General features: G+C 37.3%; 1 protein-coding gene across 1 annotated transcript in view; it reads right to left on the bottom strand.

Annotated features, from left to right (window-relative positions):
* The window catches only part of PDLIM4 (PDZ and LIM domain 4), a 100,049-nt gene that overhangs the window by 64,937 nt on the left and 19,325 nt on the right, over positions 1-15,787 (bottom strand). Inside the window, exon 2 of the mRNA XM_070739297.1 lies at positions 10,410-10,561. Within this exon, the coding sequence (XP_070595398.1) occupies positions 10,410-10,561 (152 nt within the window). The remainder of the gene's footprint in view (positions 1-10,409; positions 10,562-15,787) is intronic.

The raw sequence follows: 15,787 nt of genomic DNA, 5'->3' as shown, positions 1-15,787 counted from the left end.
TTTACAAAATAAAACTCTTTTTTTAAACAACATATTGGTAATAATTCATTCATGTAGTGGTGTATGGAAAAACAATTGCCAGAAGATGAAAGAGGTTCATTAAAAGACGTCCTTGTTCTTGACATGATCGTTAATCACATGGCTACAGTTGGGTCTCCATGGAACCTTATTTGGCAAAGAATGAGCAGCACCAAATTCCAGGAGGATTCACTCAGCAGATATAAAGAGAAACAAAATCATAAACAACCGAGTTATTCCATTTGGCCCACAGAAGTCTCTTCCCCACCCTTGGTTTTTTTCCCCTCTTAATCTCAACACACAAAAATAAGTGAAAGTGATTTGTTAAAATCAGACCTTGGTTCCACTTCTTTTGGCCTCCGTTCTGTCTGATGGAAAATAAATGGGGCAAACAAAGAAGAACATGTCAAGGACACAAACAGGAAAGCAATCTCATCCTTCACTGATAGCTGAACATGTGTGCAAAAACACAGTGACTCAAATCTATAGGAATGACTAAACCAGATTGTAAAGAAAGATGAACTGTCTTTATATGTTTGGGATGCGTAGCATGAGTCTAAAATTAGAAGCTAGACCTACATTTACTAAAAATCTCAAGAGATAATTAAACTATTGCAATAAATGCCAGATGGGCATTTTCATATGCAACTGATCTAAATTAATAATTACATTCAGATGGAATATACTTTTCTCAGAGGGAAAAGTACTTCAATGAGGTTGTTCTCATTTCCAATTCTTTCTTTACTATATCTTAAATTTAATCAAAAATCATTAGAGTTTTGTGAATTACAGTATACGATATTTTAAAATAATGAAAAATAGTTCATACTGTTTGTTTTCTCAACTACCCTGTTTCCCCCCAAATAAAATATCTCCTGATAAACAATGTCATTTGGCGGGACCCAGGGGAAGAGCCTTCTCTGTGACGGCCCCGACCCTCTGGAACCAACTCCCCCCAGAGATTAGAATAGCCCTCACCCTCCTTGCCTTTCGTAAGCTCCTTAAAACCCACCTCTGTCGTCAGGCATGGGGGAACTGAAATATTCTTTCCCCCTAGGCTTCTACAATTTATGCATGGTATGTTTGTATGTATGATTGGTTTTTATAACAAGGGTTTTTAACTGTTTTTCTATTGGATTGTCACATGCTGTTTTTACCACTGTTGTTAGCCGGCACGAGTCCACGGAGAGGGGCGGCATACAAATCCAATCAATCAATCAATCAATAAACAAACAAACCCAATTGGGCTTTTGGGTGCATGGCAATAAACATTTTTAGGGAAACAGAAGAAATTACTTCATTTAAGGACAACTATTATATTCAATGCGATTGAGATAGGGTGAACCTTGATACATTTAGTAATCATCCTTCCAATCACTGAATTAAAGTATAATATAACAGTGCTTAAGCAAACAATATTAAATCAATAAACTGTGAAATGTTTGTTCATACAAGTTGTATTGATAGCAACATAAAGAAAACACATTCAGGTTTCTGGAACAATTCCTACAGAAATGATCTATACAGATCGCAATAAATAATTTTCTGATGGAGCTAGTTTCCCTTTTCTTTTGAAAACAATGCTTTGCTAAAAGGATGACTCATTTTCAGTAACAAATAAGTCTGCATCTGGCTTAAGCAGTGACTACTTTTATTGGCCAGACATCTTTATTTGCAATTCAAAGATTTGCTTAGGGCTGAGTTAAGAAATACAATAACTACATCGTCCAGATGTTTTATCTGATCAAGGCTCAAAAAGCACCAATACAATTGTTAATATAATTAGTATGCTTATTGCATAAAATAAACATGTAGGTTTTCAGATTGGGAGAGATGTTGCTTTTTAAAATACTTAGTTGGCTATTTTAGAAGTTCTCTGCTTTCTCCTCCAATATATAAGCATAAATAATAATTTATTTCAAATAAATCATAATTGGTCCACCATGAAGAGTTTCTCTTAATTGCCTAAGGAATTCCTCATTCCTTGTCCTTCCAAGTTTCAACCTCACTCTTTGTTCCAATGTTTGGGGGAGCCTGTTAGTTCCCATTCTATTGATTCTTGGATCTTCTTCTTATACTTATTGGCATTTGCTGTTTCGTAACCTACGATTGTCATCAGGGGTGAGCTGCTATGGGTTCACCCAGGTTCAGGTGATCCTCTAGTGAAGATTTTGGACGGTTTGACGAGGGCCTCCACAACCTGGGGAGTGGAAAAATGCCACCTCCCCGCGGTGCAGGAGGCTGACTAGGTCACACCCACCATAGCCATGCCCACCCAGCAGCCGGGCAGAAGTTTATACAATTTTGCAATTCCAATTTGTTCAGTACTTTATTTTTTCCTGTACATTTTAGCATTTAGACATATACCGCTTCACAGTGCTTTGCAGCCCTCTCTAAGCGGTTTACAGAGAGTAAGCATATTTCCCCCAACAATCTGGGTCCTCATTTTACCGATCTTGGAAGGATGGAAGGCTGAGTCAACCTTGAGCCTATTGAGAGTCAATCTGCCAAACTGCTGGCAGACGGTGATCAGCAGAAGTAACTTGCAGTATTGCACTCTAACCACTACACCAGTGTTTCCCAACCTTTTTTGAGCCGCGGCACATTATTCATATTTTCAAAATCCTGGGGAACACTGAAAGGGGTGGGGTGGGGGGGCGGGCTAAAGAAAAGTTTGGACAAAAACCCTCTCTCTCTTCTTCCCTTTCGCTCTATTTCTCCCTCTTTCTCTCTTTTCCTTCCTTCCCTTCTTTCTCTCTCTCCATCCCTCTTTCTTTCTTTCTTCCTCTCTTTTTTGCTCTCTTTCTCTCTCCCTCCTTCCCTTCCTCTATGTCTTTCTCTCTCCTTTGCTCTCTCTCTCTCTGTCTCTCTTGCTATCTCTTTGTTGCTTTTTTCTCTCTCTTGCTCTCTCTCTCTCTTTCACTGTCTTGCTATATGTCTCTTTCTTTCTCTTTGCCTCTCTTGCTATCTCTCTTTCTTTCTCTTTCTCTCTTTCTCTCTCTCTGTCTCTCTTGCTATGTCTCTCTTTCTTTCTCTTTCTCTCTCTCTCTGTGCCTCTCTTGCTAAGTCTCTCTTTTTCTCTTGCTATGTCTCTCTTTCTTTTTCTCTCTCTCTGCCTCTCTTGCTATGTCTCTCTTTCTCTCTCTCTTTCTCTGCCTCTCTTTCTTGCTCTGTCTCTCTTTCTCTGCCTCTCTTGCTATGTCTCTCTTTCTCTCTCTCTCTGCCTCTCTTGCTATGTCTCTCTTTCTCTTTCTCTTTCTCTCTCTCTCTCTTTCTCTGCCTCTCTTTCTTGCTCTGTCTCTCTTTCTCTGCCTCTCTTGCTATGTCTCTCTTTCTTTTTCTCTCTCTCTGCCTCTCTTGCTATGTCTCTCTTTCTCTCTCTCTTTCTCTGCCTCTCTTTCTTGCTCTGTCTCTCTTTCTCTGCCTCTCTTGCTATGTCTCTCTTTCTCTCTCTCTCTGCCTCTCTTATATGTCTCTCTTTCTTTCTCTCTCTCTCTCTCTCAGCTGACTGCAAGCGGGAGCCCTGACGGCGGCAGCTGGACGTGCTGCTGGACACCGTATATGCCAGGCCTGCAGCGCCAGCATGTACGACGTCTAGCAGCACGTCCAACCGCCACCGTCAGGGCTCCCGCTTGCAGTCAGCTGAGAGAGAGAGAGAGAGCGCTCCCTCTCGCCGCCACCATCTCCCCGCGACTGCCTGCGACCGCTGCGGGCCCCCCCCCCACTCCCATCGGACACTTGCCGTCGACGCCAGAGGAGCTCCAGCTGGGCGGGGCGCTGCCGGTACTTCCGTCTTGGGGCTCCTGCTCGCAGCTGTCAACCGGCTCCTGCTCGATGCCGTGGTTTTCGGCGCTCTCCTGCTGGGTCCCAAACAAGGAAGGCGGGGAAAAGGCGCGAAGAATGGAGCTCTCCTTCTCCCTGCCTTCCTTCTTTGGGGCCCAGCAGGAGAGCGCCGAAAACCGCGGCATCGAGCAGGAGCCGGGGGACAGCTGCGAGCGGGAGCCCCAGGACGGAAGTACCGGCAGCGCCCCGCCCAGCTGAAGCTTGGCGGCACACCTGGCCATGTCTCGCGGCACACCAGTGTGCCGCGGCACACTGGTTGGGAAACGCTGCACTACACCACCGAGGCTCTGCTCACACATTCTTATATTCACTTTGTTTTTTCCATGGAATTCTCCTTCACAGGCATGGAATGCAGAATTCCATAGACAATTAAAAGCAACAATCAACCTAACCCTGAAGGAAGGACCAATCACATGAGCCATCTATAGATACTTGACCACTGTTTTCACTTGTCTAATATTGCTAAGTTTTTGTCTTTTTGTACATTTATAATATTATATAGTTTTTAAGAAAATGATTTTATATGGCTAAAAATGGTCAAGTAGATTCATATAAATCAAATGTACACTGGTGTCCAACAAAATTTCTAATGCACTCTTCTGGATATGCTATATGAAGTTAGACCTGGCGATTCATGTAATGTAGCACAACCATAATGAAATTATTTATGGTTAATTAAATAGTGGGTGGATGACAGGGAAAAACCTCTCAGCCAAATAACAGACTACAAATATATAATATAAATAAAATAAATTAGAATAAAATGAAGCATTTAAACAAAACTAGGTGGGACTAAGAACAAATAGCAAGCAGCGCTTAGACAGAAATAATTCTAAAAGACAATTTAAAAGACATGAGAAAAATATTTTAAATTAAGAAAACAAATATACATCTCGGTTGTATTTAATGGCTAGTGGGGGCAAACCTGATGAAATTCTAAATTCTAAATAACCTTGTTCAGTAATTTCATCTACTATATATATGAAACATTCCTTATCTCACTACGCCTAGACCATCTCCAACTATCTTGACTCTTGTCCTGATACTGGAGCAAGATGGAATTTGGGAAGAGAGAGTGAGGCTGATTATATGCACCTCTCCTTCACTTTAATCCAATGTACCTGCAAGTCTTGACATCCCCTCCAAGATGTCAAGGTCCTCCTTGAAAGTGATGGACAAACATTATATGAAACATTACAGGGAATAAGACCCCAAGGTTTAATTACCACAAAGTCAAGTTCAGTACCATGATATAGCCAGATTCTTCCAAAATAAATCTTCTTAAACTATAGGAAAAAATAGAAAAGTAAAGTCTGACTTTATTTATTTGTCTGTCTGTCTGTCTGTCTGTCTGTCTGTCTGTCTGTCTGTCTGTTTGTTTGATTGATTGATTTATACAGCCATTCATCTTAACAAAAAACTCTGGGCAGAGTATATCATTTTCTTTGTTACAGACTTATGCACTGCCGCCTAAATTCTTTGGATTTCTAATTTAAGGATAAATGAATTATATAGACACTTAGATAGTCTCTTCCAAACTTCTGACAATTTAATGATTTTAATCAGGAATTTTAATACAGGACCTTTATTTATGAAATTTTCTGTTACTGTGCATGGTATATATGTATTATATTGTCACCAAAGTTTATGGGAAATTTTGAGCTGACATAAATCTATATGGCTGAGATTTCACACAAGTTCTTTTTATGTGTATGCAGCAATAAAAATTCCCATTTTCTTTTATGTATTTTTGTGGAATGTTTACATGCTGGGAAGCATCACAGAAAGATATTTCCTATTCTCAAAAATAATCTTACAGTGGAAGAGGTTGGAAATGTTAAATCATAACAAAAAAGATGACATCCAAGTTTTGTGTTCATATTTTCTCTGGAGGTAGAACTGGCCAGTATCAGAGACATAAACTAAATTCATTGAACAAAACTTTGAACCATTTTGTATGCCAAATCAATACCCTATAGAAAAAACTGGAAAAACAGAGATACAGTGGTACCTACTCAACTGTTTTGAAACTCATTGAATTTGGTATTTGACAATTTGATGCAAAAAATTTGTCCCGGTATTCATCGTTTGTTTGGTAGTCAACACACAAGCTAGATCCTATTGGTGTTGGCTGCCTTGTGACTTACTACATTTTTCCTTATGGGAAAAAATTGTTTGGTAATCAGCAAAGGGCTCCACTTACTTTTTCCTACTAGTACGGGATCTCAAGGCCAGCATGGGCGTGCCCGACATGTGTGCGCGTGCCCCCATGTGAGATTTTGCTTCTGTGCATGCGCCCGAAGCGATATCTTGCACAAGGACACTAGTGTGGGCGCGATTTCAGTAATTTTTGCCCTTGTTTTGCTTCTGCGCATGCAGACGGGCAAAAAAAGGGGGCAAAATCTGCCAAAATCTCACCTGCGCAAGCATCCTCCCGTGAGATTTCACTTCGGATGCATGCGCAGAAGCAAAATCTTGCACGGGGGCACACACATACATGTTGGGGGCACATGTGCTGGCCAGCCTCCGGAACCCATTAAAGTCCTAGCGGTTTGCCGATCCCATTCGTACCGGGTGGGGCCTACCACTGTTGGTAATCATCGATTTTGGTACTAATCGCACCTCCCAGAACCAATTAACAATTAGTATCGGGTACCACTGTATTAAAATTGATTTTATAACATGTTAAGAACATTGACTTGAAGTTTCAGAGTTTTCAAGACCGTGGTACCTTAATATTTTTTAAGACAAAGTATAAAGAGTAAAGTTATAATACTTTGTATATCAGAATGCCCTTTCGGTTTTGATTTAAAAAGTCTTTCAGCTACAAGTATCTTTAAAATCACTAAAATAATATTAAACTCATAAAAATGTTGGCATGACTATAGAATAATTTGCAATTTTTTGTGAGACTTTTGGACACAATTCCATTGAGAGATTGCAAAGAGACAAAAACCAATGTAAAATATCCCGTCTATAATTAATCAAGTTCAAATCTTCTTATAAAATATGTAACCACGACCAACCTAGGCATTATCATTTCTCAAAAGTAAACAGTACATTCTGCCATATTAAAAGTTATCTGTAGTTATCTTCAAAATAGGCTTTTAGAAGACACCAAACCTAAAACCTAAAAATATCATTCACTTAAAATTGTAAAATTTCAATAAAAATTGTACAGGATCAAATACTGAAAATATCTGTGGCTTTGTCCCCCTTTCCCACATAATGATGGGTCTAGGCAACAGTATGCAAATAGATTCCTAAGATGTTGGTGAAACCACATTTGGAATCCTGTGTTCAATTCTGGAGACCTCACGTACAAAAATATATTTACAAAATTGAACGGGTCCAAAGACGGGCTACAAGAATGGTGGAAGGTCTTAAGCATAAAACGTATCAGGAAAGACTTAATGGATTCAATCTGTATAGTCTGGAGGACAGAAGGAAAAGGGGGGACATGATCGAAACATTTAAATATGTTAAAGGGTTAAATAAGGTTCAGGGGGGAAGTGTTTTTAATAGGAAAGTGAACACAAGAACAAGGGGACACAATCTGAAGTTAGTTGGGGGAAAGATCAAAAGCAACGTGAGAAAATATTATTTCACTGAAAGAGTAGTAGATCCTTGGAACAAACTTCCAGCAGACGTGGTTGGTAAATCCACAGTAAGTGAATTTAAACATGTCTGGGATAAACATATATCCATTGTAAGATAAAATACAGGAAATAGTATAAGGGCAGACTAGATGGACCATGAGGTCTTTTTCTGCCGTCAGTCTTCTATGTTTGTATGTCAAACATGTTGCAATAACTCTGGGCTTCTTTAGCTTCTAAATTACGGACATATTATAACTTTTGCACAAATCTTATAGTGAGGTTAATTTTATTATTTTACAACCCTTGCATCTTTGAATTGTTTCAGTCCAAATCCCTAAGTGAAGTTTTTCAAGTTCCCAATTACATTCCCAAAGTTATTTTCTTTTTTAAGGTTGGACCACTGTCAGAAAAGGCAAGAATCCAGATCACAAACTTCAATTATTAATTAACCTGAATTGAATCACCATAGGCTTGGTTCCTCTGGTGTTAACAGATCCCTGACATTCTCTTTGGAATCACCTCGTAAAAGGCTGGGTTCCAAATGTGTAATATCTGTCGGATAGCATTTATGACAATAAAGTTAGACAGTAACAGAGCCATTAAGGAAAGAATAGGGAATCCCTACTGGATGTGCTATGTGTTCCAAACTGCCAAAATTTGAAAAGAAGAGCTTATTCCCTGAAACCAGGAGATCAAATCCAAATTATAGAAGGGGCTTCAAACTAACAAGAAGAATCCTTTGTCCTCATGCCAGTATCTGGAAAAATGAATGAAAAAACCAACCTAGCTCAAGAGTTCAGGAATGTTTAATTAATGGTCTGTTAATCTCTACAGTTTAGAAAGATATACAGCATTCTTTCATTGCTCCACCTTCTGAAACCAGCATGATTATTGCAAGCCCCTTTTAAGAAGGGAGGGAGGAAAATCCCCTATAGGAAGAGATAAGAGATAAGAGAAGATAAGATATAGATAAGAGAAGAAAAATGAATTGCTGCCTCTTGATAAGTACAAAGCAGAGATCATAATATTCATTCGTTCATTCATTCAATCATTCAGCTACATTCTGCCTTTATTGTTTTCACAAATAAAACATATCCAACACATTAATATGTTTTAACTGTGAACATGAGATGTTTGTTTTGTAATTTTACATTTGCATCTTTAATGTAGTCCTCAACTTATAACAGTTCATTTAGTGATTCTTGAAATCCCTACATGGCACAGGACCAGATTATCTCCAAGACCGCCTTCTGTCGCACGAATCCCAGCAACAAGTGAGGTCCCACAGAGTTGGCCTCCTTAGGGTCCCATTGACCAAACAATGTCAGCTGGCGGGACCTAGGGGAAGAGCCTTCTCTGTGGGGGGGCCGGCCCTCTGGAATCAACTCCCCCCAGAGATTCGCATTGCCCCCACCCTCCTTGTTTTCCGAAAGAGCTTAAAAACTCATCTTTGCCGCCAGGCTTGGGACTTTTAAATCTTCCCCCTGACCACCGAATGCTTTAAGTATGATTGCTGAATGTTTGGTTGATAAACTTTTCTTTTAATTGTTTTTAAACTGTAGTATTAATTGGATTTACATTATTGTTTTGTGTTTATATACGCTGTGAGCCACCCCGAGTCCTCAAAGAGGGCTGGCATACAAATCCAATTAATTAATTAATTAATTAAATAAATAAATAAAGCAAGTGACAATGGCATTGAAAAAAATGACTTATGATGCTTTTTCATACTTATGACTACTTCAGCATCCTCATGGACGCGTGATAAAAATTCAGATGCTTGGCAACTGTTTCATATTTATAATGGATGCAGTTTTCTAGGATAATGTGATCACCTTTTGCAAGCGTCTGACAAGCAAAGTCAATGGGAAAATCATATTCATTTAACTGTGTTACTAACTGAACAACTAGAGGTTCACTTAACAACTGTGGCAAGAAAGGTCATAAAATGGGACAAAATTACCTTAATAAATGTTTCACTTAGCAACAGAAATGTTGGGCTCAGTAGTGATTGTAAGTCAAGGGCTACCTGTCTTTCAGATTCATTATGTAGATTCTGTGTGATTTGATAATGGAATAAAACAAAACAATTAACTAATATTTAATCCTTTTCTTCAGTAGTGAGGGAATGGATGCTCTACTTCACTTTCTGTGATCAAAATTATAAATAATTATAACAGTGACATAATAGATGACAATGCTTTATATGATAAAATTACAAGGAGTTGGCTTTTAAGGCAAAACTCTTTCCAATTAAAGTTGTTTTTTATGAAAATTATGTATGTATTTATGTATGTATGTATGTATGTATGTATGTATGTATGTATGTATGTATTCATTCATTCATTCATTCATTCATTCATTCATTCATTCATTCTATTTTTTTAATGCCTCCCTTCTCCTTAGACTCAGGGCGGCTTACAACATGTTAGCAACAGCACTTTTTAACAGAGCCAGCATATTGCCCCCACAATCCGGGTCCTCCTTTCTTGCAGAAATACTGGGCCTGTTCTTGCATATACATATGCAAGAGGAACAAGATTGTATTTCTATTCCCAATATGCCTTGAAAATTTTACTCAGAATGCTGGAGTATGTCATATTTAATTACTCATGGCGGAACAAACTAAAACCAGGGGATTTTTTTTAATGGCCTATGCACACATGCTGAGAATTAAAATGATAATTTATTAATTTGCCACATCGGGGATTACAACAACAATTGAAAATAATAAGCAAAATTTGTTTTTCTTTATTTACAGTAAAACAGGCCATGAAACCAGGCTAAAAAGTGCTACATAAATACTAAAAATATCCAGAGTTGCCCTCTTCCACAATATATCATTTATATCATTGCCTGTGGACTGTCACTCACTGGGTATAAACTGCCCAACCACATGTGTGCATATACCTGATAGGTCAGCATGAGATAGAAAGTTGAGACATTTACCTGTTCACAGACAATATCAGTTGATCCAGACAAGCTTTGATCTTGTTTTGTGCTTCTAAATGTGTCATATTTTCTGTGCTGTCACCATTAATTGACAAAATGACATCACCTGGGCAAAGGTTTGCAAGAGCAGCTTTACTTCCTGGATTTATCTATAGAATAAAAAGAAAGAAAAGTTATAAACTATGATGTTTTGATTGTGTGAAACTCAGATCTGTCCCTGAAAGGACAAATACATGGAAGTGGGAGATATTTGAAGAACCCAGTGAGTTATCCTGTAATTTTTGTTGCTGTTATTGTTGCCTTCGAGTCAACATTGACTCCTGGCAACTGCCTATACAAGTCCTCGCAATTTTCTTGGCAAAATTTCAGAAATGATTTGCTATTGCCGCCTTTTTCCTAGGCTGACTGGCCCAAGATCAGCCAGCTTGCTTTGTAGCCTGTTGTCTTAAATACTACTGTATATCACACTTGGCTTTCTCCTGCAAGTAGTGGCTCTAAATATTACACCCTAGCTTGGGCATATAGTTGGCAGTTAAAGAGTATGTGATCATATTTTCTACACCTGAGTGTGGTGTTCAATGGAATTGCCCATATTTTAACAGAGAATTAGTGCACTCAGTAAATAATTCAAGCACAATAATTCTTAGAAAACAGTGTAAAATTATCTAAAAATGCTAACACTAAATTCCTAAAGCCCTAAGCTGAGCTGGTGGGAGAATACTAGCAACAGAAAACAGCACCATGAACCTTTTTCAGAATTTATCAATTATTAATATTTTTTCCTCTGAGTTTCCCCAAAGACAGATGTCTGAAATTCAGGTTTCATACCATGACCAGTGATTCATACCCAAAGTAAATTATTTTGTGATTTTTCCTACTTAGTGCTTTGGTGATATTTTTAAAAGATGCCAGTGACTTATTCAACAAACTATGATTTCTGGTTTAATGTTGTACATGAATGAAATTCATATTTCGTACTGATAAAGTACCTTTGTTTTTCAATAGGCAGATCAAAATTAAGAATGTAAATATTCTTCAGAGTTTCTAAATGTTTGCCCTTTCAGAAATCAAATGTGATTTTTATATTTGGAACTTGATAAAAATAATTCTTGACAACTGATTACAATTCCGAAATCAACATTTTTAGCTCAAAGTTCAACAAGTTCTAAAATTTGGCTCTAAGTATATTTGACTCTTGGAAATCTCCAGCCTTTAATCCCAAATTTCAGTGCTTAGCGACATGGATCAGTTCTTTGAAACTAAGCAATAAATGATAAAATATTTCTGCAATTAAAAGAAGCAGTCAACATTATGGAAGCCACACTAATAGCTTCATGCTGGGGTGTTATCTTCCCCAACAGCTTTGCTTGGCTAGTACTCAAATAGCTTGTCACTTGCCAGTCATGCATGAAATATCATGCTGTTTATTAAACTCAACAGCATTTCCCCTGGTGTTTTGTCTTAATGCCAAGATCTTGCAGTGACTGTTACTTTGTTTGAGTGTGACTAATGGTAGATCCTAGCAATATTTGTAGAGCAACTACAATGCATTTTAAAATAAAACAAAATCCTTCAGTAAGCATCGATTATACTGGTATTTAAAAAAAATTAAATTCCACCTATACAGCTGACCTTAACATTAAATCAGTGGCTAGTACGTATATATAGAATTGCCCCCACCCTCCTTGCCTTTCGAAAGCTACTTAAAACCCACCTCTGCCGCCAGGCATGGGGGAACTGAGGTACACTTCCCCCTAGGCCTTTACAATTTTATGCATGGTATGTCTGTATGTATGATTGGTTTTTATATAATGGGTTTTTAACTCTTTTTAGTATTGGATTTTGTTATATAATGTTTTGTTGCTGTTGTTAGCCGCCCCGAGTCTGCAGAGAGGGGCGGCATACAAATCCAATAAATAAATAAAACAAAATAAATAAATGTATTGTATTACCGCCTCAACCTAATATCCTCCAAGACATTTGGAACTGTTCGGCATACTGGCTGGGGAATTCTGGGGCTTGAAGTCTACCTATCTTAAAGTTGAAAAACAGTGCTGTAGCTCATGTGATTTCTAGTTGGAGAGGAGAAAGTTGGTAAGGGCAACATTCATTCCAGAAGTTTCCTCAATACTCTTTCACAACTTCTATTATTACTTATTAACTTGTCATTAAAACATAAACTCTAGATAGTTGGCATTATCTAATGAGAAAATGCTCTGGTGGTCAGTGTTCCCTCTAATTTTTTGGGGGGGGGAGGGCGGAAAAGTATAGTGTCTGAGCGGCAGTCCCTTCGGGACTGGACGGCACAGAAATAATAAACAAACAAACAAACAAACAAAAAACCCACCCTGTTTTGCCTCACAGAATTTCAAAATAAAATACTGTACTGTGTGTCTATAACAGTGAGCTCATAATAGGGCAACTCTATCAATATCAAAATGCCACTTAAATAGTTGAGCTAGTTTCAAACTAGATTTTGATTTTCTTTCTCTCTTCCTTACTCCCATTCTTTTTCTTTCTCTTTTCCTTCCTCTCTTTTTTCTATCTGTTTCTCTCTCTTCCTCTCTTCCTCTCTCTCTCCTTCCCTCTCACTCTTTCCCTCTCGGCTTCTGGGCAGGTTTGGAAAACTCTGAGTTGATGATGATTTTTAAGTGAGCGATTGCTTACTGCTCAGCTTAGAGGGAACTATGCTGGTGGTTTTAATCATATCTGCTCCATTAAATATAATATTTTATTGCAGCTGCAATCTTGTTTGTCAAGATGTGTTTAATATGTAAATGCTTTTCATCATCTCCAATTGTTTTTTTTTAAATAAAGAACATGTTGCTTCATGAGGATCAGAGATAAAGATATTTCCTCAGAATATATTTATTTTCCACCAAGGCAAGAAAGAGCTTTTTTTTAAATGAACAAACAAAAAAGAGAGAATTTTCCGAGGTTATTAGTGGCTTTCAGAATCTGATGGGACATAGTACCTGGGTGTGATTTCTCTCTCTTGACCTTCTTTATTATGTTAAATAATATTAAATTGGGAATAGTAACATAGCTAAACCAATGCTATAACTGAAATACTGTACTGTAAAATTCTTGTCACAAATCCATTCTATACCAGATGTACCATTCCTGGGCTGCAAACATTTACCTGACAACAAATTCAAAAAACTAAAACTCTCTTCTGTTATCTAGAGCTCATTCAGATTTTTGTAGCAAAGTAGCCATATCTAATCTGTGCTCCACATTCACGAAGAGGCCCAATTTAAGCTCCTTTGTAAAATAACCTATTAATTTATTATTAATTTTAATTTAACTAATACATTCATTATGGCATGTGTTACATTTCTACTACTTTTCTGTCAACCTGTTCAGTTTAGGGTGACCACATTTAGGCTATAAAAATCTGGATTAACAAACACATGGAAAAAGTAAAATTTTCTGTATCGCTGCCATCCATTATTTGTCTAAATCTGATTTATGACATGACAGCCCTTGACAACAACAACCAGAATTTTGTAACCTTTGGGTATGTGTGATTAATTTCTAAAAAAATTATCTCTTTCTGCAACACTGACCTTCTCCCAAGTGTTGACCCTCTTTTTTTTTAGTAGTCTTGATTGATTTTAATAGTCTTGTATAATGCAAGATTCTAATTTATATAAGATTATTCCAGAACTACTCTATAAGTATTACTGATCCATTTCATTCAGATTAGTGGATTCAGGCAATTTCCATATCCAAATAATAAAATTGTTTTGCAGTGTAATAAAGGTTTAGCAACCATTCTTGTGTTTCTTCTATAGTGTTCCATATGCTTCTTGGTAGATAAGTCAGCCTTTGTTATAGTATACGTTCTTAAACAAAGAAAAAATTGAAAAAATGAAAAAGCTTGTTTAGTTCAATGTTTTCCATTAAGACCTGGCAATGGCTTAATACAGAAAAAGGAGAAAAAACATATTACAGTACTTTTAAAAGATTATACAACTAGGTTGAATTAAAATAACCTTGCTAGAAATTGGGAAAACTGACTCCATCAATTAAGGGAAAGCTGAATCAAAACAATATTGTACATATTGCGGTGAATAATACTCATTGATAATATTCAATCATATATTACCTTTACAAACAATAGCTGAATTATTTTGGCAAACGTGAGTTAATTTCTTTGTGGTGGGAAGGAAATGAAAAGCCACTCCTGTCTTCCAAAAGAAGATTTAAATTGACCTTTTAAAATAATATGAATGAAGTAGCTCAGTACAGAATACCTTGGATATTCCAGTTGTTGGGTGTGGTTTTGTTTGGCAGGACTGGAATATTTTCCAAAGTTAAAACTTTCTATTGTGTAAAAGTTGAACGAAGTAACAGCATTCAAGAGACAATGTTACTCTTGTTTCTGGGTTAGTAAAGTTGATGCCTTCATCCAAGGCTGCCCTCTTTTTCAGTGTTTGCATGATTTCTATATTCAGATTGATAACTGACATTATAAATGGAAAAAGAGCAGGATATTCAGAGTTTGCCTGGTTCATAACCTGAACATAATATATTTCATGTAATCTTGCCTCACCCATGAGTTCAGTTGTGGTTACTTAGGCAGGAAGACTCTTTCTCTTATCTTCAGATTTCAATTCATTTAATCATACTGATTTTTGAACAGTATTTTTGTAACTATGACCCTCAACATTTCCTCTATTAATTATTGTTCCAAGCAACCAGAACAAAAAAGATCATAATGCATGTTCTCTTAATACCATAGAAGAGAATTAAAGAACATACTGTGCCATTTAACCTAGTTAAATTAACAAAAATTGACCTTATGTATGTTTGCCAGGAATGAGAATTTTAAATATATGTAATACAGGCTTATACACATCGCTCAGTTAGGCAATCCATGACCAAAAACTGTCCAGATCCAAGATCCAATAGGGAATACTGTATATGCAATCCTTAACACACACCCATTTTCTTTTTTCTTTTTAAAAGACATTTTTAACAGATAAAAAAACAAAAAACATAAATAATACTGTACTTCAATTTTTTTTAACCATTTTATAACAATTTCAATATAATCCAATACGATTAGCACGGTCTCGATTAGTGCGAAACGCTACAACACGGTTTTTCAAAAAATATTAATTAAAAAATACTCCACGGTTTTTTTGCTATACCACGGTTTTTCCCACCCGATGACGTCATACGTCATCACCAAGAGTTACTTCTCTGTCTCTTTCTCTTTCTTTCCTGTCATTCTCTGCTTCAATCATTTTCTCATTTCTCTTTTTTTCTCCCCTTTTTTCTATCATTTCTCTCTCTCTTTCTTCCTCTCTCACACTCTCTTCCTCCCTCCCTCTCTCATCTCTTTCTTTCCTTCTCTCTCTTTCCTT

Source organism: Erythrolamprus reginae, chromosome 2 (assembly GCF_031021105.1).
Source record: "Erythrolamprus reginae isolate rEryReg1 chromosome 2, rEryReg1.hap1, whole genome shotgun sequence".
Classification (NCBI taxonomy): Eukaryota; Metazoa; Chordata; class Lepidosauria; order Squamata; family Dipsadidae; genus Erythrolamprus; species Erythrolamprus reginae.
The sequence above is the reverse complement of the archived record's forward strand: the minus strand, read 5'-3'. Positions and strand labels throughout refer to the sequence as shown.